The sequence below is a fragment of the Halichoerus grypus genome, chromosome 13 (assembly GCF_964656455.1).
Source record: "Halichoerus grypus chromosome 13, mHalGry1.hap1.1, whole genome shotgun sequence".
Lineage (NCBI taxonomy): Eukaryota > Metazoa > Chordata > Mammalia > Carnivora > Phocidae > Halichoerus > Halichoerus grypus.
This window is the reverse complement of record NC_135724.1, coordinates 756,286-780,103: the sequence shown is the minus strand read 5'-3', so window position 1 is coordinate 780,103 and position 23,818 is coordinate 756,286. Positions and strand designations below refer to the sequence as shown.

At 60.8% G+C, this 23,818-nt stretch overlaps 2 protein-coding genes and 1 long non-coding RNA gene across 13 annotated transcripts in view; 2 read left to right on the top strand and 1 right to left on the bottom strand.

The window, feature by feature from the left end:
* Positions 1–3,220, top strand: part of ATP9B (ATPase phospholipid transporting 9B) — a 251,414-nt gene extending 248,194 nt beyond the window's left edge. For all 7 annotated transcript variants that reach the window (XM_078060152.1, XM_036068816.2, XM_078060154.1 and 4 more), the window contains one exon: positions 2,712–3,220. In XM_078060152.1, the coding sequence (XP_077916278.1) occupies positions 2,712–2,848 (137 nt within the window). In that variant the 3' untranslated portion in view covers positions 2,849–3,220. The remainder of the gene's footprint in view (positions 1–2,711) is intronic.
* On the bottom strand, positions 1,073–22,696 carry LOC118520688 (uncharacterized). Of its 4 annotated transcripts, none has more exons than XR_013443231.1 (8): positions 21,371–22,696; positions 12,957–13,994; positions 9,467–9,620; positions 8,477–9,241; positions 6,117–6,964; positions 5,789–5,962; positions 5,222–5,412; positions 1,073–1,165 (listed from the first exon to the last, which is right to left on the bottom strand). It is a non-coding gene; the product is annotated as an uncharacterized LOC118520688 (long non-coding RNA). The 4 variants fall into 4 exon arrangements; XR_013443230.1 differs by having other exon boundaries at positions 5,789–6,964; positions 8,477–8,732; positions 9,055–9,241; XR_013443232.1 differs by having other exon boundaries at positions 5,789–6,964; positions 12,957–13,157; positions 13,654–13,994.
* Positions 21,021–23,818, top strand: part of NFATC1 (nuclear factor of activated T cells 1) — a 106,885-nt gene continuing 104,087 nt past the window's right edge. Inside the window, exon 1 of one of the 2 annotated variants that reach the window (XM_036068822.2) lies at positions 21,021–21,486. In XM_036068822.2, the coding sequence (XP_035924715.1) occupies positions 21,360–21,486 (127 nt within the window). In that variant the 5' untranslated portion in view covers positions 21,021–21,359. The remainder of the gene's footprint in view (positions 21,487–23,818) is intronic. The other variant, XM_036068824.2, reaches the window with a different exon arrangement.

Genomic DNA, 23,818 nt, shown 5'->3' with positions numbered 1-23,818 from the left:
TGGAGCAGGTCACACCCTGGGCGAGGGTTCTGCTCTGAGGCGGCACCAGGGAGGCTCGAGCTGTGCTGGGCGCTGCTGGGCCTGGGTCCGGGCTGGCCTGTGCGGCTCCCGCCCCGCTGTGACCTGCCGGGACCTGTCGTGGGAGCATCACTCCTGTGGCTTCTCAGGGGCCTTGGGGCGACTCACCCAGACCCTGCCTGTGCAGATGCAGGACCATAGTAGGGACCTTTGTGGTGAGGGCACAGGGGAGGGCCCATCGGACCCTCAGAGAAGGAGCACGTGTGTGGCGGTGACGCAGGCGAGTGCTTCAGGCAGGCGTCTCAACGTCGGTGCGTGTGGGGTTGCGACAGATGGGGAGAAGGTGAAGGCAGAGTCCCTCGTGGCGCTGGGGAGGAGGGCGGGAGGAGGGCCCCGGAATCCAGGTGACTTGCACCAAGAGGTGCGGCCAGACTTGCCCACCTTCAGATGCTGGTGGGCCCTCCCTGGTCAGTTACCTAGCTAGAGCGCTGCCGTGGTAAATACGTCAAAGTCACGGTTCATCTTAGCGCTGTTGGAAAATTCGTCTTAAGGCAAAAGCATTGACCCTTGAAAAGCAAAAAGTCTACGTGTATTTTCTGTTACAAGCAGCATTCCAAACGCACACCAGCCGTCTCTGGGATGAGCTGTCTTCACCAGGAGGGAAGAGAAGATCCTCACGCTTCTATTAAGTGCAGTAACACAATGTACCGTAAAGTCGTGTGGGGTGAAGATCGGTGGTAACGTCCAGCCGCTGTACCACGAAAGCATCTCTGCTCTTCACACCAGAACCGCAAATCACAAAATGAGTTGTTTAGGCGAGTGTCAACAGCAGGAATTGTGTATTTCATTCCTGTGTCATAACTAACATAAATGGCAGAGAAGTAAACGGAATTCCACTATAAAAGTAGACATTGGGTGAATTCACATATAAGCATCTACTCAATGCAAATATATGGGTAGAAAAAACATAAAAAGATAAAAGAAACATTCACTGGGGCACCTGGATGGCTCAGTCGGTTCAGCATCCGACTCTTGATTTTGGCTCAGTCATGATCTCAGGGTCGTGAGATTGAGCCCCCTGTCGGGCTCCACGCTTGGCGGGGAGTCTGCTGGAGATTCTCTCTCCCTCTCCCTCTGCTCCTCCACCCTTAAAAAGAAAAGAAAAGAAACATTCACACACACACAGAAAATAGATACAGCACCTAAGAAATTGGCTGTTTTCAAATTATAATGTGACTTTTTCAAAGAATAAATATTTAGTATGTTTTCCTGTATGAACACAAGTTAACGCCTAGGAGAAATGTCGGTTTATTTTTGTGGCATGTCATTTTAATACGCATGTTCCTTCATCTAGTAATATTTACAGAACACAAAGCAAAACACTAAATTGGAAGAATATACTGCTAAAATGAATAAACATAAAATGGACATAGAACTGAATTAAAAGCAGCAGAGACAAACCACGGTCACTCGGGGACGATCACCTTCCTCATATTTAAGGGCCGTAGTTTTAGGTGCAGATGGCTCGGACACGCCTCCCTTCCTGGCGTCTGGAGCGCAGCCGTGCACACGTGGGTTTTGCACTTCGAGAGTAAATCCCTTTGGAACCTTGAGATCTGGATCTCAAGGGGGGAGTGTTGGATGATATGCTTTCAGCCGGTTCCGTTATGCTTTAAAAACTCGTGTGCGGACAGGCAGTGACAGGAGGTGTTAAAACCACAGTTACAAATGTGTTTCCCACGGTCATTTCTACTGCTAACCACTCAGTGTCCTGATACCTCTCTCAGTCTGTCATTTGTTGTCTTCATTCCGGTTTTGTGTTCAAACAGGTGTAGACGGAGTGTCTTCCGGAGCGTTCTTAGGTCCGTGAAGCCTCCTTTCTTCCACAAGTAGAGAAATTCAGCAGAACAGTGCTGGAGACACGTGGCTAATGAGAGCAAGCCCCCTCTGTTCCTTGGTGGCTCTCTTCGTGGCACAAGCAAGCGTTTGCTGTGGGCTTTTCCCCGCCGGGTGCTGAGGGCAGGCGCCCGACCTCCGAGTGTCCCTAAGGGCACCGTCCACCCCTCCCCGCAGCATGTTTGCCTTTTCATCTTTAGTGGTTGAGCCCCTGGAAAACATTTTCAGGGTGTTTCAAATATGGTGAAGTCCAGACCATATCCGACCCTCTGTGGGCTGGGACACTCTCAGATTGGCCGTGTATGTGTGTAAAATCCGTGATTCCAGTGGGCTTCTCCCGTTGGTAGGACCAGCTCTGGGTGTCGGCTCTTCACTCACCTCTTCCCGTGAAGTTCAAATAGCCCAGCTTTGTTACGTGAGCGTGAGGACGAGCCCGCGGGGCCCCCTCGGGTGACGGCCCCAGCCACCAGCACAGCCGGCGAGAGGGATCACCCAGGTGACCAGTGTGTGCTGTCGCCTCCCAGACCAAGCGCCACAGTCCGTGCGTGCGTGGGCCTCCACCCGCTGAAGGGCATTTGGGGATGTCACACACGGTCTCTAATACTTTGGTCTCGTTTATTCTGTTCAAAGAACTCGTGACACCTGGTAGACAGGTGTAGCAGGGACCGCCTGAGGTCCCGCGTGGGCTGGTCCCTGTAGCGCCTGGCGGTGACGTGAGGAGGCAGGTCTGCGGCTTCCGGCTGTGAGGGCCTGCGGGCGCCTAGGCCGCCTCTCACCTGTTGCTGTGTCTCCTGCAGACCTTGCCTTTATCACAACCGTGACCTTCGTGTGGAAAGTGTCGGCCATCACCGTGGTCAGCTGTCTGCCGCTCTACGTCCTGAAGTACTTGAAGCGAAAGCTGTCCCCTCCCAGCTACTCCAAGCTCACGTCCTAGCGCACCGCGGGCCCGGCTCCAGCAGCCTGGGGTCCCTGCAGGGGTGCAGGGAGGTCGAGGGACCGGAGCCCGAGAGGGGAGGCAGTCCGGATGGCACCGGGCGCCCCCAATCCGTGCAGGAGGACACATCCCCTTTCTGTTCTTTTTCTGTTCTTCAAAATGTAATTTTCATATCAAACCACTTGAGTTTCTATCGAAATGAGCCCTAATTATCTCACTATTACTGTAAAGCATTCCTCTTACTCTGGCGTTCTGAGAATTAACATGAAAGTGAATTTAATATTCTGCAGTTTCCTGACCTTCAGGCTCTTCTTTGACGTCATGATGTAGAAAGCCGTTTCTACGTGACTACAATAAAATCTAGATGCTGAACGCGGGCGTCTGTGTTTGCTGTCGCTGCTGCCCGGAGCCCGAGTCGCGCCCGCTGCCGTCCCACAGGGACCCCGGCTCGGACGAGGACAGCCCCTCTCTTGGCGCGCCCCGAAGCCGGGCTGGCGGGAAGGGGGTGTTTCTGCGCGTGAGTCCACGGCCGCTGCAAACATACAGTCGAGGGTGTTGCTGTGAAGTGAGCCTGTTGCTGAAGTTGGTATTTGTGAAAGTCACACTAAAACTCCCAACAGCGCGTGTGGACCTGCGCGCTCGCTGCGCCGACGCGTCCCACTGGCCTTGTCCCTGCGTCTCCCGCCGCTCAGCACGCGCGCCTGACCCTTGTGACCGAAGAAGCCCTTTGTCCTCCCGCTTCCTGTGAGCAGCTCAGTTGTGTCGGCCAAGTAGGGCCCTTCGGTGGGGCGCGGAGGGGGTCCCCTCCCTGTACGTCGTGGCCCACATCGCCACCCGTCCCTTCCCGCGAGCGTGGGGGGTCTCAGCAGTCGCTGAGGGGGACTGGAGGGGGCGCTCTCCCCATTTCCTGAGGCGGGTGCTGCAGCCCCCCCCCCCCGCACCAGGAGATTCGGGCCTGTTCGCGCTCTTCAGCTCAGCCTCCCCCAGAATGCGGCCCGTCCCCCGGCGCCGGGGCTCGTCGGCCATCGCTGGGCCGGCGGGCACGTCCTCGGGCAGCGCGCACCCCCGCTCCCCGGCGGCAGCTTCCCGAAGAGCAAAGCCGTCGCCGCCAGGGAAGCACGCGGTGCGCGGAGCTGCCTCACATCCCGGGCCCTGTGCGCCCGCGGCCCCACGGGGCGTCGCCGTTCCCAGCCCGGGAGCCGGCGGGTGGCGCTGCGGGCTCCTGTCCTGAGGGCACGGCCCCGACGGGACACACGGGGTTCTGGGGGCACGCGGCCTGGGAGGTGTGCGGGACGGCCCGGAGCAGAGGGGCGGCCGTTTTAACAAGCCCGCCCCCTTGGGGTCAGTGTGTTCCGTCATAATGAATTGTAAGGGACCCCAGAAAAACGGGAAACCACGGACCTTAGGGACGAGTACCTCAGAGTGACTTTAAAGACCCACTTTTACGAGCCGTAGATCACGGGTTGGACTCTGAGCGGACGGAGTCCGACCCTAGTCCCGAGACGTGAAGACCCGTCACGCCCACACTTCGTCTGGGAGGTGAAGACACCCTCGGGCCCGGCGAGCTGTCCTGGGGCGAAGTGACTGCGCGCCGGGAGGGACGGAAGCGCCGCGGTGACCGCAGGGACAGCCTGTCCCAGCCGCGCCCGGCGCAGGGTCCCGCGGTTCTCGCTCACGGACCAGCGCTCCAGGGCAGGGAGGGCCCCGGCTGGGGTCGCGAAGCCGCGTCAGCGCGTCCGTGAAAGCCGTCCAAGCCCGTGGGACCCCAGCATCCGCCGTGCTCCGGGCGCGGGCTGTGCGCTTTAGCTGTTTGATAGAGTAGCCGCATCTCCCCGTGGGCCTGTCCTTCCCGCGTCGTGTGCGGTGCCCCCCCTGCCCCGCGGCTGTGGCCAGACCGAGGGTCCCGCTCCACCCTCGGTGACGGTGACGCGGAGGGTGGACGCGGGGAGGGCGGCTGTGGTGCGGGGAGCACTCAGCACTCAGCACTCAGGGTTTGGGCAGAGGGGAAGCAGCACGTCAGGCAGCCTGGGAACTGGGACAAGAGGAGGGAGCGCAAGGTCTGGGGGCGGAGGGTGCTGGAGGGCCTGGCGCTTCTACAGACCAGCCCGCGACAGGACAGCCCGCGACCAGTTCAAACTAAGGAGGCAAGTGGGCACGAGGGGCCAACGGTGTGCCGAAGGGCTGAGTCTGTTCTACCCCAAGTGCCTCCGCCGCTGGTTCCCACCGGTGAGGTAGACTGCGCCAGCGGGGGCCACGGGCGGGCGGGCGGAGGACAGGAGGGCGGCTGCCCTCTACAGTTCTGTCCTGTGCCAGACGAGTGAATATTTCTGAACATTGAGGGCTAAGCTGTGTTAGCAAAGCCTGTAAACTCACCCCAAGAAACCAAAGCAGGTTGTGGGAGTGGCCGTCTGTTCCTTCCTGCTTGGGACAGGCCAAGAGGCCCGCTCGTCCAGGTGGGATGGTCCTGGAGCACCTGCCTGGGCCCTGCTGGTCCTTCTCTGGCTCCTGAAGTGCGAGGGCTCGGGGACTCAGGCAGCGGACCCCAGCGAGGAACGGACTCCCACCTGCGGGAGGGTGGCCAGAGCTCCTGCACCTTGCGCCCGGCTGGAGGCCCGGTGGACCCTTCTCTCCCCCAGCTCCCCACAACACCGTGAAACCCCGGAAAGGTTCTGCCATCCAGGGACACAGGTCAGGGGCCGCTACCGCTGTCATCTGGGGCCCCAGACCCGCAGTTCTGCCTGCCTCACTCGGTGTCACCCCATCCCCCCTGGACACTGCAAACGCAGTCCAAGGGGCTGGAGCCCAAACAGATGCCACCCCCACCACGTTCCTCGGGCTCTGAGTCCGAGAAAACCCCCCAAAGGCCCACTTTGTTCTCCAGAGTTCACGGCCCCCTGATCCAGGGGGGGCTCACCTCCGTCGACCCCAGCCCGTGCCCACCTGAGATGCACCCACGGCCAGTACCTGTGACCAGGTAGGTCACCTGCACGGCCCGGGGCTGACCGTGGCCCTGCCTTGCTGCCTCCCAGACTTCCGTCCAGGACGGCCAGCTTCCGTCCTGGGATTTCTCCGTGGACATGGAAGAGAAGCAGGTAAGCACTGGCCTGGTCTGGTCTTCGTGGGGAGAAAGACACCCTGAGTTGAGGGCTGCTCAGGTGTGGCCAGACCACACCCGTCACGTCCTGTCCCCCACCCAGGTCTCTAAAGAGGCCCTCAAGTCCTGGGAGGGGGGCTGGCCTTGTCCCCATCCCAAGACAACAACAGTCACCTGATGCCTCTGAAAACGTTGGACAACGCGGGACAGTGGAGAAACTGAGGCATGGGAAGTTTAAAACCTGGGAGGGCAAGATGCTCCTTAGAATTATCCCAAATCTGAGGTGCACAAAACACCTGGTCCACCTACCTCCCCAGCTGTGCGGGTGAGGACCTGAGGGTCACCGTGTTGCACCCCCACCAGGGGAATGGTCAGGCTTTGCTCCTCCTGGTGCCACCCCTCCCCCCAAGGCGGCCAGCTGCCTCCGTCCAGCGCGGGGGGCCACCTGAGCAGACGGAGGCCAGCAGGACAGGCCTGGGGCATCCTCCACCCCAGGACCCGCCCCAGCCAGGACCCCACCGTCGAAGCCTCCGGTCTCCCCGTGTCTCCGCGCAGGCCGGACTCTGGGGTCCTGGCAGGACTCCTGCTGTAGTCACCTCCCGGCGTGTCCCCACGTGGTGGGGCTTTCCTGCAGCTTCTGTCCCGGAAGGTTTCATCTTGGAATAATTCTCGGCTTTCAGAGAAGCTACAAGACAACCCTTTCCTCCCACACACGCCCTGGGCCGAGGGGCTCCGTCCTGCAGCCTCCCCCTCAAGGACGGCGGACGCCTCCATCTCCCAGTGATGTCTGCTCCGTCCCAGAACCGAGGCACTTGGCCTTCAGGTGTCTGGGTCCCTCTGTCCCTGCCGTGGGGAGCGCTGGGCGGGCGTGTGGGGTGACCCATTGGGAAGGGTTGGGAAGGACACATGGCACCTGTTCGTGTCCTTAGGCGGCATCTACAGCTGCTGCCGAGATTCACGAATATCCCGCGTGCTCCCGGCAGAGCGAGTCAGAAGCGGCTCTGATCCTTCTCTCTGTCTCCCTGAAACAAAAGTTAGCGCCTGTTTGTACCACTGGGTGTAATTTCAGAAGGTTCCAGAAGGTGGTGCTGGAAGCTAAGAAGTGCTGCCCTGCTGGCCGGCATCAGGGTCCCGGGCTGATTTCTGGGCTTGGGGACAGCAGAGGACACAGTTCTTGGAACGGGGACGTCGCCTAGAGCTTGACCATCCCCATTCCAGAACTGACCAATTCCCGCCTTGGCCTGCAGGCATCGTGTGCTTACGGCGCCGATGATTCCTGAATGCGACCCCTCTTCGTGGTAAAACAGGTGGGGGCAGGGGTCCCCAGGTCCCAAGGAGGCGCCCGTGAGCGCTCGCCAGGCTCGCCGCCCCCTCCCCACGGACAAAACCTCCTGCTGGGCCCGGGCGGCCTCCAGGGTCTGTGGGCCTCAGACCTGCCGGCTGAGCAGAAGCCACGGAACCAGAACCACAGAACCAGAAGCCACAGAACCAGAACCACCTCCTGCTGGGCCCTCCAGGGTCTGTGGGCCTCAGACCTGCGGGCTGAGCAGAAGCCACAGAACCAGAACCACAGAACCAGAAGCCACAGAACCAGAACCGGGCTTGCCTCCTTTTTTCTGAATCCTGAAAACACTCAGAACTAATTGCAGAATTTTCCGGGGTTCGTAGCCTGGCCGTTTCTCGGCTCTTCCAGGGTCCTCCGCGCCCCCCCCAGCCGCGGCTCCCCTCCCTGCGTCCCAGGTCACCCCGCGGTCCCAGCGGGCGCCAGCTCTGGAAACACTGAGGTGGGAACACCGGCCTCGCACGGTGAAGACGCACTCGAGTTCCCGGGGTGGCTCAGCGCCGTGAACGGAGCGCAGCTGAGACAGCTCGGCCAGCGTCCTCGCGCGTCCCCTCCTTGCAGGTACTCGTAGCTCTGCCGCGGGCGCCCGGGGCGGCCGTCACGGGCCAGGCAGGGCCTGGGACACTGGTGAGAGCCCAGCCCTGCGGCCCTCCCCGCCCAGTCCTCCCCCTGCAGACCCGACCGGCTGGAGGTGGGCAAGTGCCCGGCTCCCACGCTCTCAGGAGACTGCTGTCACCGGCCGTGCGGCGTCCACTCCCCCGAAAGCCAGCGCCCCAGCCAGGAGGCCCAGGCCCGTCTCTGAGGCTCCACCATCTGTCCAAGCAGGCGGACGGCCCGTCAGGGCTGCAGGGGAACCCGGGGCTCGTGGTGGGTCCTAGGCCTTCGGAGGCCGACGAGCAGCACACAGCCTCTGAGCAAAGAGGACAGAGGCCTGGACCCGTCGGGGACGCAGGCACGGGCTCCGGCGCTTGCAGACATGTGCCCCGGGCACCCTCGGGGACCAGGACACACAGGGCCCTGCAGGAGAAGCTCCCGGGTTCGGTGGATGCGGACGGGCCCCCAGCATGTGGCTGAGGGTCCTCACCACGTCCACGCACAGCTGAGCCATCAGCAGTTCTGAGCCCCTGCCCTCAGTGGAGCCCACAGCGGGTTCCCAGCCAGCACCCCCGGCTCCGAGTGCGGGGGCCCCTACCTGCCAGGGCCACTGAAGTGCTGTCCAGCAGGCCAGGCCTGGAAGCAGCAGACTTGTCCGCTCGGTTCCCGGGCCCAGACGTCCGAGGTCAAGGTGCCCAGGGCCGCGCTCCCTCGGGGGCCCCGGGGCCGCCCCCATCCTGCTGCTTCGAGCTCTGGTGCTGGGGGCCTTCATGGGCTTGTGGCCTCGTGGCTCCACTCCGTGCCTCCGTCCTCAAGCACGTGGTCTCCCCGCGTGTCTGGGTCCAATCTTCCCGCTAGATGAGAACACCAGTCACGGGCGTGAGGGCCCAGGACAGCCTCATCTTAGCAAATTCCATCTGCAAAGATCCTGTTTCCAAAAACCATCCGGTCCCAAGGTTCTGGGTAGACACGAATGTGTGGGGACACCACACAGCCCCGTACAGTGGGGTTAGGGTTAGGATCCCTGAACAGAATTGATTAAATAATACCTAATGTCAGCCGGGTGTCCCCTGCCCTTCTGTACCTGAAGGTACAGAGAGGCCACCAGCCGAGCAGGGAGATGGTTTTTGTGTCACGACTAGACTGCGTGCCCTGGTCCGGCTGTGCCCATCCCACCTGCCTCCAGGGAGCGGGTCCTTGAGGAAAGTAGAAAGTCTGCATGTTTATGAAATGTTGGCGCTCGGGCGTCGTCGGTGTGGTTTGGGTGAACCCAGATCGCTGGGCATGCCTGTCCACACCACACGGGCACCGTCCACACCACACAGGATCTTCGCCGCGTGGTGTCTGCCGGGCTCTGGGCCGCCTGGAAAGAAAGACCAATCTCAGGCATCTTTCTGTCCTGGGTGACACTCTCTGTCTTGTCACCGTGACTTGGTTTCTCCCCTGGCTTCGGAGGCACAAGCGGGACTGAGCGTCTGGAGGCTGTTGTCATGCGAACAACTTTGGGTTCTTGCCCAGAAGGGGACACTGTGATGGCTACTGTTCTCCTTGAATTAGAGCTGAAACGTGGCCACCCCACAGAGCTTACCTTTCCTGGGTCCCCTGAGCGGAGCCCTGGGGTGGGGCCCCCGCTCCCTCCTGGGAGGTCCCCACAGCCTCACGGTCATGGAGCAGAATGACCCGCGGGCCCCGTCACCCGGTGCACCTATTCCCGTCCAAGCAGCCAGCATTTAGGGCAGATTCTGTCGAGAAAATTAGCTTGTGTCGTAAGGACTCACACCATTACCTTCCAATTACACGTCGAACTCCAACGTCCCTCTGATGTGCTTTTAATTGTCCGTATTTCTCTGGTTTTCTCTAAACAGTCCATTTGTCGTCCCAAGTTGGGAAGCTAGCATTACCCGCCTGTAGGTTCTTAGGGAGAAGGCCACCAGTTTTCCTAATTAAAGTGGTTATTGATAAATGCACACTCAGCACCGTTGCCGGGATGAGCTCTGAGCAAAGGGAAGATCCACTCGAGGTCCATGGGGATCAGGGTCCCTCCGCTCCCACACCCATCCCGCTCTCATGGCCGAGCCCGGATCGGACGGGTTTCCTTTGGTTCCGTGGGAGCCAGACGCGCCCGGGCACGAGGTGCAGGTGCTGCGGGCTCTGGAGGGCCAAGCGCACCAGCTGCAGACCCACAGGCCCCGCCCGTCCCTCCGCCGGCCTGTGTCCTCGGGCCCTGAGCCCGGGGCCGGCCTCACAGGGGCCGGGTCCCATTGCCGGCTGCCCAGGAGACCTGGCCACGGGGGGCAGGGGAGGCCCCAGGGGAGACGCAGGCCGGGCGACGGCAGAGCAGAGGGGCTCACCACCTGCCCCTCTCCCCCCACCCCGCGGGGTCGGAGGTTGGTCTGGACGGGACGCGGCCATTGCAGAAAGCACGTTTAACCAGACCACAGTCCGTCCCGGAGGTCAGAGGTGCGAATGGGTTTCTCTGGGTGACAGTCCAGGAGCGGGCAGGGCTAGTTCCTTCCGGAAGCTCCCGAGGAGAACCTGCCCCGGCCGCCTCCATGTCTCCAGACCCCACACCCCCCATCCTCCCCACCAGCCCGTGGCATCCTCCAGCCGTCGGCCTCTGTCCTCACGGCCCCACTCCGGCCCCCAGCCTCCCTCTCCCCAGGACCCTGACGGCGCTCTCCCAGCCCCGGTCCGGCCTTAGTCCTCCTGCCGGGAGAGGCCGGGTGTTGAGAGGTCCCGGGGCCATCGCGACCCGGGCCGGGGTTAGTCCGCGCCGTGGCTCCCTGGGCTTTGCTCCTCACACTTCCACTGACCGTCCCCCAAGCGCCCAGCGTGTGTGCCAGGGGCCGGGCACCCGCGGGCAGTAAGGCTTCACCCGGGCATCGGGGGCTGGCCCCACTGACCCCCCAGCCGGCTTGCCGGCTCGGCTCGCCCTGGGACGCCACGTGGCGTAGAGCCCGAGCCCGGGTGCCCGGGTACTGCTTCTGCTGCCGACCTGCCCGCAGGAGCCTGCTCGCAGGAGGGGGGCGCCGCTGCCGCCGCCCTGACCCGGGGCCGCCGCCCACAGGAAGCAGCGGCTTCTTCCCCCGGGCCACCTCCAGCGAGCAGCGCCCCCCCAAGGGGGGCGCGGGGACCCCCTCCTGCCGGCTCGGCCCAGCACCCCAGCGTGTGGAGCGGCAGCAAGACCAGGGTCGGCTGTGCGGCAGGGACGTGGGCGCCGGGGACAAAGGACCGTCCAGGGCCCTGCTTCGGCGCGGGCGGCTGTCCTGTGGGTGCTGCCGGCCGAGTGGGAAGGAGGCCAGGAGCCCGCGAGGCCCCAGCTCCCTGCTCTGAGGCCGGGGGGGAGGGGGCAGGGGAGGACCAGGGCCACAGGCACAGCAGGGGCTGTGGAGGGTGGCCCCACTCCCAGCACTCGGCAACCTGGGGGCTCGGAGGGGCCGTCACCATCAGGCCGTGGGGGGCGGTGCGGCCTCTGATCCTGCGTCCCCTTGCTGACGCGGCCCACCCTCGCACCCCGAACCCCGCCCTCTTCCCGCCACCTGGTGCACGCTGGATTCTCACCGCAGCTTTCATGAGCTCTCCCTCCCCCCCGGCCCCCCTTGGGCATCCCCCACCCCAATTTGTGACAAAATGGGAAGGAACGAAAATAGCAGGAGAGAAGCAGGTGACGTCTGTCTGCTTCCCTGCGAGTCAGGTCGCGGGGAGACGGGTGGGAAGGTGCTGCCGCGGAGCCCAGGGCATGGGTGCGAGGCCGCGTGCAGGGAGGCCCCCAGGCACAGAAGTCCGGTCAACGGGCGGCGGCCGCAGGAGGGTAATGAGGACCAGGACCCACAGGGACGCCACCGGCGCGCCAGCCAAAGCGCCGCGGGAAAGCGTGGCGGGTCCTCACGGGCACGGTGGGGTCCAGCCCCTGACCGCCGGCATGTCCTCTGGAGGAGCCGAAGGCGGGGTCCCGGGGGATACCTGCACCCCCACGTCCACAGCAGCCGTCCCTCCGTGGCCTAGTGGGTGAGCGGAGGGCGGCATACTCGCTGTGGAATACGGGTCAGCCTTCAACAGGGAGGAATTAGCGCTGTAACGGGGCGGAGGGGGGCCGAGGAGCAAGAAGTCGGGGGCCGGGGCGGGGGCGTTCGTGTTCGGGGGAGGGCGAGGTGTCGGTTTGCAAAGGGAAGGGGTTCTGTGCATCACTGAGCAACAACATCAATGTACTTAATGCCGCTGAGCTGTACGCCCAAAATGGAAGATTTTACCACGATTTTAGAAACCAGCCCCTGAGGGGCACTCTGGCGGCCTGAGTGCCCGAGGCCCCGTGGGGTAGGGTCCCGTGGCTGCCCCCGCCCAGAGCCCAGCCCCCTCCCCGGGCTCGGAAAGGATCCGTTCTCCCTCACAGGCGCTGCCCACCTACCGCCGGCGCTCCTGGGGGCCCTCACGGCCCGAGGCCACGGCCACGGCCACAGCCCCAGGCTCGCCGGCACGCGGTGTGAAATGGCACCGGCGCTGAGGGTCTCTGGATACTGCTTTGTGTCTAAGAAGAAAAGGCTGAAGCGGGCTTGTAAAAACCTGCCATCCGCTGGACGTCAAATGGCTCTCACGCAGCATCTTGATGAGTTAAGTGTAAATGAATCAGAAGCACATGGATTAAATTTCCCTTGAAATTCAGTCTGGTTTAAAAATTAATGGAAAAAGTGCCTGGCAAAACTTGTTTAGAACTTTATTGAACCAAAAACACTTTAAAAATAGTTTGGGGAGTGGAGTGAACCCAAGTGGAGGCTGGGCTCCACGTCTTGGGTGGATTCCGCCCTGTTTCCCGGGGTCGGAGCCAGGACGCGGGAGGGGGCTCTGCCTGGGGGAGGGGGTCCTGCAGAGCCTCCCTCACGAGAACGGCTCTGCACAGAAAAAAGGAAGTCCTTTAGAATCGAAAAAGGAAAATAAGAAGACGAGCTTCCCTGTCTCAGGCTGACTCATTCAAGCGGACTTAGGCAGCCAACTAAGTAAGGAAAAAGTTACAACGTTGCCATTCGAAAACACTGAATTCACAGGTGCAAACCCCAAGTATTGCCAGAAACCAAAGATGTTACCTCTTTCCCACCCGCCAGGTGGGTGACAGGCAGATGCCCCAGCTGAGGAAGTGCTTTGGGAGCCACGCTGGAGCCTTTTCTCCGGACGCGGCCAGAAACGCCTGCAAGGACCCTCTCCTTCCGGGGCACGCGGAACAGAGAAGGCTGAGGCCCACAGAGCCCGGCGCCTTCCGCCTGCCGCTCACTGACGCCTCCAACTTCCTAGAAATTAAGCCAAGCACAAGCGTGTGCGGCCTCCAGGGGCCTGCGGTCTGCCCCAGGCTGGCCGGGAGAGGAGAAGGGGCCAGGGTGCCCCGGGGGCTCAGGGCAGACCCGCACATGCCACGCGAGTGTCCGCTCAGCCCAAGAGAAGTCCAGCTGCCACGTGAGGCGTCTTCCGTGCTGAGTGGGCTCCTCCAGACCCAGGTGGGCACAGGCCTCGGACAGCACAGGCGGCTACACCGGCCGCCTCCTGCCACTTCGTGGTGCTGTGCATCCTCACCCACCTCGGAAGCAGGGCCCCGTCCCCGGGACTGGCCGCGGCCACTTGCTGTGGCTTCCACAGCCTGGGGCTCCTGCAGCTGTGACGGGACCCCAAATCAGACCACACGGAGCGAGACGGAAGTTGTCTCCTCACCCCGGGGACACACTCGAGTAGGCTCTCAGGCCCTGCCAGCGGACCCCGCCATTCGGATGCTCAAACAGCGCGCAAACCCACCTCGGGACCTGTTTTCCTCCACGTCGGCCTTGGCTGGTGGTCGCTTCCCAGGAGGTGCCTCGGAGCCACGGTCACCCCCCAGAGGACGGGAACACGGCTTTCCAGTGGGGGCAGGAAGCCTGCGGGGAGCAGGAGGGGAGACCCCATGGCCCCAGGGGACTGTGGGCCAGGCCTCCGGACCCCCCGGCAGAGGGCCGAGTTGGTGGGCGCCCGCGGCGGTGGCCGGCCCGGCAGTACAGGTCGTGGTGGGTGCAGAGTGCCCGAGCCGGGGCGTCCGGGGAGGGCTGGGTGGGACACCGGCGTTCAGGGGATGGGGCAGCACGGCAGGGCGAGGCGGCGTCCTGAAGGAAATAAAAACCACCTGGCGTTCGTGCTGGCTCCCTGAGGACAAGGGGACAGATCACCACAAACCAGCGGAAATGTCCTGTGGCACTTCCCGAAGCTCCAGGCCACAGCCCAGCGCGGCTGAGGGAGGACCCTCCCCTGGCTCTTCCAGGCCTGGCGAGCTGGCGAGCCTCTGCCTCCGTGGGCTGTGCGCGCATCACTCCAGCCCTGCTCCTTGTCCTGTGACCTTCTCCTTCCGTGTGCCTTCTCTTGCGATGAGCACCACGGTCACAGTGGATCGGGGCCCACCCGAATGCCCTGCTCTTGACTAATCACATCTGCAAAGACCCTCTTTCCAAACAAGGTCCCGTTCGCAGAGACCAGGGTTAGGACTCCAACACATCTTTTTGGAGGACACGGTTCAACCCATGACCATATTGCTCTGAAATAACAAAACTTGTTGAGGGATTAGTAGCAGCGGTCCCCGACGTGAGCGGTGCCCCTCACTTAGTCGCACAGAGCTGAAGACCTTCCTGGCGGCTCCCAGGCGTGTGCAGTGGGAATTCGAACTAGGCTGTTGTGAAGAAGCCACCAGGATGGGAGCCCGAGGCACGCCGCTGACCTCCTGGTGAAACTGAGGGATGTCATTTAAAACAAAAACAACCGTTTTGAGCCTCCAGAAGCCTTCCTAAGGGCAAACACCAAATGAAACATCTATTCAAGAAAATCTATGCAAATCCATTAAGAAAGGCAAGAAGCATTGGTATTTGAACCAAGACGGCTCCAACCCCCAGCTCAGTGAGGAGACGACTCCAGAGACTGCGGCCAGGGTCACAGGGCCCCCTGCCCCTGCCCCCGCCAGAGGGCTTTCCTCCCAGAGGAGCAGGGCTGTGGGCTTCCCCACGCTGGGCCCCTGGGAGCAACGCCAGAGGCTGGACACTTTGGGAGGGGAGCAGCCTTCACTAAAATAATCCAGCCAGCCGCTAAACAAACAAGGGAAGGACAGTAACAAGCCCTAGATTGGTGGCCGGGGTTGGGGGGGGTGCCCGAATCCAAAGTTGCTACAAAATATTATCTAAAATGTCCAGTTTCCAATAAACAATTATGAGGCATGCGAAGAAGCAGGAAAGCATGATACAGACATCAGGAAAAAAGCAGGAAAGAGAAGCTGCCTAGGAGAGTCCCAGATGTCGGGTTTCACAGAAAAGGACTCCGAAGTACCCACTACAGACGTGCGCACATCGCTGGGAGAAGGCCTGACTCGGAGTGAAGGGGTGCGTGACGATAACATCACACGAAAGACGCTGTCGGTAAAGGGGCAGAAACTGTGAACAAGAACCAAATGAAGATTCTGGAGCCAAGAAGCACTGTAACTAAAGGAAAAATTCACGAACGGGCAGAAGAAAGAAGTGGTTTACTTGAAGATAGATCAGTCAAGATTACAGAAGCGGAGAACAGGGAGAAATACAACGAAGAAAAACACAGAGAGTCCTGCAAGAACGACAGCGTCAGCGGCACCAGCTTACGGCGGTGGGAGAGAGAAACGAGAAGAACTTTGCCGAAGACGAGCGGCCGATGTCACAAATCTATTGCCAGTAGTAGCCCTCATATCCAGGACGCGCGGTGGGGGATACACGCGGAGACCCACAAGCTTACACGTCGTTGTACAAATGCTGAAAATCAGACGCAGAGAAAATCTTAAAAGGAGCAAGAGAAGAATGTGTCACTTACAAGGGACTAACGGTGGCTTCTCGGCAGAGACAGTGCCGTGGGTGACGCCTCAGGGCGCTCAAAGGGAGAAAGTCCTGTCAGCCGAGGATGCTACAGTCAGGAAAGCCATCTTTCAAAAATGAAGGGAATGAAGTCTTTCCCAGCTTAAAAAAAAAAAACACAAAACAACACAGAATTTGTTGCCAGCAGACAGGAAAGGACACTCTTCAGGCTGAAAGCAGGTGCCCCGGACAGAGACTGCGTCCACACGGAGGAACAGACTGCCCGTGAAGGTGACTGCAGAGCACGACAGTGTAGACTATTTCTCCTTTCTCCTATAACCAATTCAGAAGGCAGCTCTGTAAACCAACGTGTCTGTGACGTAACCTTGGGCCTATAATTAATGACAACACAAGGACGTGGGTGGGGCAAAGCTGGGTCCTGCTAAGGAAATGCATCCAGACAGAGAAGTGATATTTTCAATTCCTAACTTTACTGCTCGCACCATATGTAACAATCGAAAACAAGGGGAAAGAGAATAAACCTACCTAGGACTAGTGTTCATACCCATCACTGGGATCAAGTTGGTATAAATCTCAAGTTGATTGTGATTAAAATGCTACATCAGAAAAGAGTCAGGGCACCTGGGGTTAAGCGTCCAACTCTTGATTTCGGCTCAGGTCTTGATCTCAGGTCATGAGATCAAGCCCCACTCGGGCTCTGCTCAGCGGGGAATCTGCTGGAGATTCTCTCTCCCTCTGCCCCTCCCCCCTTGCACGCATGTGCTCGCTCTCTCAAATAATAAATACATGAAACTTTAAAAAAAAGTCACTTAGGCTTTAAAAAAAGCAATAAAGGGGGGACAGAAGAACAAGAAAGACATAAGAAAAGCAGACAAAAAACAGTAATGAAGCAGATGTAAATCCAACTCTATCAATAATGACATTAAATGTAGATCGATCAAACGAGCCAATCAAAAGGCAGAGACTATCAAATGGACCAAAGCAAACAAACAAAAACCCCACGACCCAACTTTAAGGAGGAGACAGGAGGTGCATTTTGGGTTCAAAGGCACAAATGGACCAAGAGGGTGGAAAAGGTGTATCATACAAAAAGCAGCAGGACACGAGCTGCAGAGGCTCATACTGATGTCAGACAAAATGGATTTTAACACAAAAAGCGTAATTAAAGATGAAGAGGGATGTTTGATAATGATAAAAGGGCCAACCCATCAGGAAAACACAACAGAGCTCCTAAATACAAGAAACAAAGCTGAGGGAAAGAAGAGAGAAACAGAGTCACGCACTAGGAGCTGGAGACGCCAAGACCCCACTTGCCACGTGGTTCTAGCAAACAGACCCAAGCCCAGCAAGGAGACAGGAGACCGGAACTGCAGCACAAACCAGTGGGGCCTGTGGGACGTGACCACACGCTCCACCGTGATAGCAGGAAACACATCCTTTTCAAGGTGATGGAAGATTCTCCAGGCTATAAAACAAGCAGGCGCCTAAGGCCATCGCACAAGGAAGTGAGAGAGGGCTATGGAGATGGGGCCAAGGCTTGTGAGGGAGGTGATGAGGACCCTGGGCAGATGGGGCAGGTGAATTGGAGGAAGGTTCTGGATATGGGCTAAATATGGGTGGAGAGAGAGGACTCCAAGTCCTAGGAGGTGGGTACCAGGGACAGAGACTGGTTCCTGGTGAGGAGTCCCTGCTCCAGGTGTGGAGGGTGACGATCATCAGGTGCCATGCTGGACGGTTTGGCTTTGACCCTGATGCCCTGGGCAAGTGTCCAGGGGAGGGAAGTGGACTGATTCATTGATGATTGAGGTTTTAGATCTGATGGTGGTGCCTGGACTGGGTAGTCAGGCTGAGTTTGGGCAGGGAGACCAATAAGAAAAGGCCTCTGCCATGTTTCAGAGAAATGGAGTGGATTAAAGAGATACTTTGCAAGTCAAAGCCCAGGGTAGAGTCTCAGAACCCCGAATTCGTGGATCTCTAAGAATACCTGCACTGGAAAGGAAAGTCTGAATGGGCTGACACAGGTGTCTAATCAAAGGGAACTCCTTCTTTCTCAACTCCAGTGACAATTGTGAGACATGGCTGCACTGGCGTTTTTCAAAATCTCAGCCCTTTACTTAAAAGTAAATAACCCCTCCATAGTTCTGATTTCTTAATAATGCCAATGTCCACGCTCCAGCTCGATGTCAATTCCCCAAGCACACTTCCTGGCATCTCTGATCAGCCCAGGTGCATCCTCCCTGCGGGTTACAAGGTGCCGTCAGGAAGGACCCACACCTGCCTGTGGAGAGGGCCAGAGGCTCCCTGTTCCTCCCTGGAGAAGTTCAGCCCTGCTCTGGTTTGGAATGTGCATCCAGCAAGGACAGAGCACTCACACTTCACCCGGGGTGTCTGAGGTGACATCCAGGGGCAAGAAGCAGCACCTGGTTGTCCAGTTGAGGAACAGGAAGAAAGTGGGGGAAGGGGCGCTGGCCAGAACACTGGCCCAGGAGCCTCTGCCCCGGGCAGCCTGTGCCGAAGCCGCCCCAGAGGATGGAGCCCCCGGGCCAGGCGCGTCTCCCAGGCGGGAGGACAGCAGAGGCCGGCAGCGCAGCCCCAGCCAGCCGAGCTCCGTGGGGTCCTCCTGACCCTGTCCCGGAGCTCCGACAGCACGGCCCGCGCCCCCATAGCTCTTGGGCTTAAACCCAGAACCCAAGCAACAGGATGGCCCGGGGCTCTAGCAAACATGGAGCAGGGTGGACGACACTGCAGGGCGCTCCAAGAGAGGGTTTGGCATCCAAAGGGATTTTGAAAATGGTGAGCTTCTCTGGGTGTATTCGCCCCAATAATCCGCAGAAACAACAGTAACCTAAAAATAGTCTTGTTTTCTGTCCTAAGCTCCTTTTAACTCCGTTAGTCATCACCAATCCTTAAAATAAAACCCGTGTAACGTCTCTCCTGGTAGCAGCTATAAACACCCCGAGAGGAGGCCGGGGACCGAGAGGGGCGAAGGCGAGCGCAGGGCCGCGGCCGCGGGACGGGGGCCGGTGGCCGCGGGAGCCGCCCGAGGCGGACACGGGGGCGCGCTGGCCTCGGAGCTGCCGCCGCCTCCGGAGCTCCCTGCGCCCTGGCGCCCCGCCACCGTGGTCCCGGCAACGGCATTAAACACAGGGAAACAGACGGGGATTCCGTCACCGGGCGGGGGAATAAGGCGGGTACTGAGAGCAGACGGGAAAGGAGCTTTTCTGGATGGAGTGAAAACTAGTTATGAAAGAGGAGGAGGAGGAGGAAGAGGAAGGGATGAGGAAATGGGGGAGGTGGAGGAAGAGGAGGGGAGGAGGAAGGGGAGGAGGGAGGAGAGGAGGGGGAGGTAGAGGAAGGAGATGGGAGGAGGAAGGGGAGGGGGAGGGGGGAGGAGCCCGTGGGCCGGGCGGGCTCCAGGCTCAGGAGGCCGGGCTGCGCGCGGTGACGCGCGGGTGGGGCGGGCAGGAGGGGTGGGGGTCAGTCATTATTTTACTACCACTTGCCTGACCTCCCTGTCCTCCTCCCCGCCCCAGGTGCGGGCCACTAGGACCCGCGGCAGCAGCCTCTCTGAGGGGGCGGGCGAGGGCGGGGCGAGGGCGGCGCGGCCCTGGCGCCCCCTGGCGGCCTCCCACGCAGGATGCGCGCCCCTCCCCCTCCCAGCCTCAGCGTCCTCGCGGGGTCCCCCAGCCTCGCGCATCCCGAAGGGGTCCCCCAGTCTCAGCATCCCCGTGGGGTCCCCCGGGCCCCGGGCGTCCTGATGGGGTCCCCCCAACTTCAGCATCCTCGTGGGGTCTCCCTGGATCTCAGCGTCCTCGCGAGGTCCCTCCCACCCCAGCTATGGCATCCACCCGGGGTCACCCGCTCGCTGGGTCTGGGGCACCAAGGCACCTGCCAGGCCCAGTTCACCGCGTGGGAGCAGATCTACAGGTAGGGACACCTAGAAAGTGTCCTTACAGCCACCCAGACACCCGTGAGTGCGCGGCGGCCCCGTCCCCCCCCACGCCGCCTGGCCGAAGACGTAGGTGGAAAGAGGGATTGCAGTCCTGACCCCAGCGTGCTGGATAACTATAGACGGTGGTGGTGACGTGGGCACCGCTTCCGCCGGGCACCGTCCTAGTCCTATTACTAATATGGCACCGATTAACCAGCGAAACTCAGCGGATGGGTCAGATGTCGCACCGCCCCCCCGTCCCCCCAGGTCCCGGGGCGCGGAGGCATCCGGAGCATCCACAGGCGTCCTGCAGGCCCCCTGGGTCCCCGCGGCAGACACAACTTTGCTCTGGGGTTATTTGAAACCACATAAGGGTGTCGTGCAGTAGATTTATGATTTTTATACACCAGACATTTTAACCGCCCCAACGCTCCAACCCCTTGCTTCCAAGGCCAACACGAAAATACGGTCCGGTTTTGGCAGGGGAACTGCGCCGAGGAGAGGCAGGAGGTCTTGAGAAGCGTGAAGTGAACCGGCCGGCGTCGGGAGGCTTTCCCCAAACCCGCTCTCAATCTCAGACCCCTCCCCCATCGGCTAGAAGCCCCGAAGTCGCGCCTTAAAGTGCCCCAGGCCCTCCGGGGCGGCCGGGCTAGCGCTGGGAGCCGGGGGCGCTGCGCTCTCGGTTCCCCCCGACCCCCCCACCCCCACCCGCGAGCTCGCGCAACAGGCAGTCTGGGTCGCTCAGGTATTTACAGAGTAAGAATGACAATAACTCCACGTCCCGGGACTGCCGTGCAATCTGTTAGTAATTTAGCGGGATGGGAATTTCCTTTCTCGGGCCTGCCAGTGGAAGCGCTTTTCCAAATTTCCACCGCGGGGGAAGCCTGCGATTTTACATAATGACTTCAGCATGCAGGGCTCTCTAGGCCCCCCTCGCCTGCTGCTCCTTCCGCCCCTCATTAAAGCAGAGTGTGACTCCCTCAGGACACGGGCCGGACCCCGGCGTCCGGGCCGGTTCGTTCTCGGGGTGCGCCCGAGCCGCACCCCGTGCGCCCCTGCCCTCCGCGTGCGCCCCCGCCGACCCCCGTGCGCCCCCGCCCTCCGGGGGCGCCCCTGGTCGCCCCCCGTGAGCCCCTGCAGCCTCCCGCGCGCCCCGTCGGCATCGTGAGCCGCGGCCCGCCCCCAGTGCGCCCAGCGGGCCGGACGAGAGGCGGCCCGGCGCGGGGAGGGCAGGAGCTCGGCGGCTTGTCCTCCGGGCCCTGCGCCGGCTCGGGCGGGGGCGTGATGTCACGGCAGGGAGGGGGCGCGGGAGCGGCCGGGCCGGCGGGGAGGCGGGGGAGGTGTTTTCCAGCTTTAAAAAGGCAGGAGGCAGAGCGCGGCCCTGCGTCAGAGCGAGACTTAGAGGACTCCGACCTCGCCGGCACAGTTACGGCGCCGGATCGGGCGGCGGGCGCGGGCACCGGGGCGCGGGAGCACACCTCCGAGCCCCGCCACCCCGCACGCCGCCACCAAGCCCGGGGCCCAGGGCCGCAGCTGGGCCCGCCACGCGCGCACACGCCCCTCAGTGACAGTTCCCCGGGCCGGCGCGCGGCCGCTGGGGAGGAGGGCTGCCCTCGCGGGAGACCTGGCCGGGCCGGCGGCGCCGAGCGCCCGCTCCTCCCGCTCCCCTCTCGCTCTTCCTGCTCCTCCTGCTCCCCGCCGCCGCCGCCGCCGCGTGGATGCCAAGTACCAGTTTTCCAGTCCCTTCCAAGTTTCCACTCGGCCCTCCGGCTGCAGTCTGCGGGAGCGGAGAAACTTCGGGGCCCGCGCCGCCCTCCGGCGGCACCATGAAGTCGGCGGAGGAAGGTAAGCCGGCGAGGCCGCCCCCCGCCGCGGGCCCCCGCACCCCCCCGGCCCCGCGGGGTCCGGGCCGGGGCTGGGCGAGCAGGCGCGGCCAGGGTCTGCCGCCGGGAGGGGCGCGGGCGGCGGGCGCGCGGCGCAGATCGGGAAGCGGTGTCCCCCTGGTGTTCCCCAGAGCAGCCCTGATTTCGAGCGCGTCCTGCCAATAGGTGTCTCCTCTTCTCCAGCGCTGAGCGCAGCCTCGCGGCGGACCCGCGGCCGAAACTCAGTTCAAACGCAGGCGGTCTGGGGACCGGGCGAGGTTAGGGCCGTCACAACCACAAGAAACGCTTTGCGATGAAGTGAGGTTTCTCTGGGAACGAAGCCGGGCCGGTTTCTTCCCCGGTGGGGCAAGGCCGCCCTGTGGTTTCGGAGACCAGCCACACGACGTGACGTGGGGGCTCTGCGCCCCTCCCCGAGCCCTGCTGGTGGCGGAGTCGCTCCCCGTCCCCGGGGCTGTCAGGCTGGTGGCTCGACCCGCAGGACTGAGGGCATCAGACGTGCTGTCTGGACACAGCCCCTAATTCAAGCCATTTTGCAACCTCATAGACGTGAGTTCCAGCCGTAGAAAGTGATTCAGGACAGCGTGAAAAGGGACCGCCAAGTTTCAAGCCGCTTGTTTGTAGTCACGAAGGTGCATAAGTGTCTGTCCCGAAGCCACTCCTGACAGTGAGTCTCGCAGAGTCCCCTCACCCCACCCACCTGGCCGAGTGGCCTGGAGCACCTCCCGGGTATGCTCCTGCGGGCATCTGAGAACAGCCTCCGGAAGGGGCGACCGACATCCCGGTTAGGGATCGGGAGAGCAAATGCACCCCAGAAACTGGGAGACATCTTTCCAAATGCCTCATCAGTGCGGGAGGATTTTATTTAAATTATTTTAAGAAACCTGGCAAACTTGCCAGTGTGTAGTGAGGACTATTTTCTGAGGGCAGACAGGCTTCTGGGGAGCAGCCGCTTCCGGCACCTTCCTGCTAAGGGCCCCCAGTGGCCCTAGAACTGCTCTCCTCCAAGACGGGCAGCTTGGAGAAAGTCCTTGTCCCTAACCAGGATGAGCCCCAGGTGTGCCCTCAATAAAAGGAGATCAGTTATTTTCTCCATATTTTGTATCAATGAAGGAAGAGGTATGTTTCTTACCATTTCATCCCAGTTTAGGAAATATTTAAATGTAAGCATCAGGTAATATTTATGGGACAAGCTCTTGCTATTAGAACAATTTCTAAAAAATGTGCTGAGGTTTTGGTCTTAACTTCTTGGACACCTTTTTCAAAGTCTGCCCACATATTTTTTAACACTGCTTTAAAAAATGCAGCTCTTTCAAAGTTTAGATTTCTTGACTTGAACAGTCGGTGGTCCATCCCACAATAATCTCTTCTTTTACAAGAAAAAAACCATCTATGGGGTGCTGGTGATTCTTCCTGTTTCCTACTTAAGAAAGTGCATTTGAAAGGGCCTCTGCAGAGGTAGCGCCCAGGTGCACTGAGTAAACTCGGTGAATGTGGGGATGTTTTCTAAAAGCTGCAACATTAGGCAACAGAAAGTGTGATGGAGTCCTTCCCAGACCCAGGCTGAGGGATGAGAGGCGCGCGGCTCTGCAGGTCAGCGCCTGCCTGGCCGGGCGCTGGGGGACGTGATCTGTCCTCTCCCCAAGGCCTGACTAAGGCATCAGCTGCCCATGTGAGAATGTGCTCGATGCCCCAGCACTTCCCTCAAGTCTAATGAGCATCTGGGTTGAAGCTCATTAAGCACTGTTGTTTCTGAAGGCCCTGTGCTTGTTTTTCCGCGTGGAGAATGCAGAGAAATGCAAGGCCTTGTAGGTAGCCACCCACCCACCCATTCCGAGGTTGCTCCACACAGAACGCCCCGGGGCTCTCCAGAGCAGAACAAAGCGCGCTCTGTTCTCCCGACACTTAACTTCGTGGCCTTGTTTCCTAATCCAGATTAGAAAAGGCCGTGGTGCTAGCGCCCTGCTCACACCCAGTGCTGGGGCTCTGTGCGCCGTGAACACCCGCAGCCGCCGAGGGGAAGCGCCAAGCTAAACATTTTCATCGGGACAGGAGCGTCTGCTGAATTGGCAGTAGCTCCAAACCTTGTACCAGTTGAAAGGCTGGGCAGTGCTGGCGGGGGGGAGGGGTGGTTGCTGGTGAGAGGAGCATTTAGAAAACTGGCCTGCGCATCTGGCTACTTTGGTTGGGGATCCGAAACCAGGTGGGGGGCAGCTCAGCCTTAGGCAGAGCGGGGCTGAGCCCCCATCCCCGTGGCCAGGTGGGACCTGGGTGGGCACTGTGCATGCAGAAGCGTG